This window comes from Sinocyclocheilus rhinocerous, unplaced genomic scaffold (genome assembly GCF_001515625.1).
Source record: "Sinocyclocheilus rhinocerous isolate Xijiao unplaced genomic scaffold, SAMN03320098_v1.1 scaffold3738, whole genome shotgun sequence".
Classification (NCBI taxonomy): domain Eukaryota; kingdom Metazoa; phylum Chordata; class Actinopteri; order Cypriniformes; family Cyprinidae; genus Sinocyclocheilus; species Sinocyclocheilus rhinocerous.
The window spans coordinates 235,494-236,523 of record NW_015654497.1 but is presented as its reverse complement, the minus strand read 5'-3'; the positions used below and the strand labels follow the sequence as shown (position 1 = coordinate 236,523).

At 38.3% G+C, this 1,030-nt stretch overlaps 1 protein-coding gene across 2 annotated transcripts in view; it reads left to right on the top strand.

The window, feature by feature from the left end:
• The window catches only part of LOC107717190 (PIH1 domain-containing protein 2-like), a 4,752-nt gene that overhangs the window by 1,482 nt on the left and 2,240 nt on the right, over window positions 1-1,030 (top strand). Inside the window, exon 1 of one of the 2 annotated variants that reach the window (XM_016523871.1) lies at window positions 54-415. The exons of the other annotated variant lie outside the window; for it this stretch is intronic. Within the exon in view, the coding sequence (XP_016379357.1) occupies window positions 230-415 (186 nt within the window). The 5' untranslated portion in view covers window positions 54-229. Of the gene's footprint in view, window positions 1-53; window positions 416-1,030 lie in introns of those variants that run through there. 2 annotated transcript variants of the gene reach the window in all.

Sequence of the window (1,030 nt, the reverse complement as noted above, 5' to 3'; positions counted from 1 at the left end):
ATGCAAGACTTTTTTTTTTTTTTTTTTTTTTTGCACCAATATACCAAGCATTTGTTACTAAATATTGTACGTTATCTGGTAAAAATCCGTCTAACTCCAAACTGTTTTCATATTAGTTTTAGCCTTCAGTCAGTCAGCGCGAGTAACGTTAACTTGTTACACTTCTTTTGGAAGGATATTTAACTAGCATTTTGTTTAGTTGTTAGACTAGTTTCGGTACATTTTGAGCATGGAAATCCCTGGCTATGATAATAAGGCAGCTCTGCAGCAGGTCAATCAGTTTTGGTCGATGTTAGATGACATGTCTCAGAATAACCCGGAGGAGTACAGGACCTTCATTGAACGCCAGTTACGGGAAGGAGCGGAGTTTCACTCACCGCCGCAGCCGCACGCCTGCATCCGCACTGCTCTGCTGGTAAAGTAAACTACACCTTTAAACTTTACCAAGTCTGTTATGATTTAGCCTATTTTACAGAGCCAAACAAACAAATATACCATTGTAGCTGTATGAGAGCAGTTTAGAGGCCTTATTATTTGATTTGATCGCTAGCTTTTTTTGTCACGGTACCATGGTAATACCATGTTCAGGGCTTGACATTAACTTTTTTGGTCACCAGCCACTGTGGCTAGTGGTTTTCCAAAATTACTAGCCACTCAGCATTGCCAGTGGCCTCAATTTTGTTGTTAGGAAATTACTACTGCATACTAAAAATTATTTTTTTAGCTATATAAAGGCCAGTTTTCCCTAACGTTATTAAATGTATGCATCATCTCATGTTCCTTAAAGGGGTCATATGATGCTGCTAAAAAGAACATTATTTTGTGTATTTGGTGTAATGAAATGTGTTTATGCGGTTTAAAGTAAAAAAAAAAACATTATTTTCCACATACTGTACATTATTGTTTCTCCTCTATGCCCCGCCTTCTGAAACGCGTCGATTTTTACAAAGCTCATCGGTCTGAAAAAAGCGAGGTGTGCTTGATTGGCCAACTATACAGTGCCTAGTGATTGGACGAATACCTCAAGCGT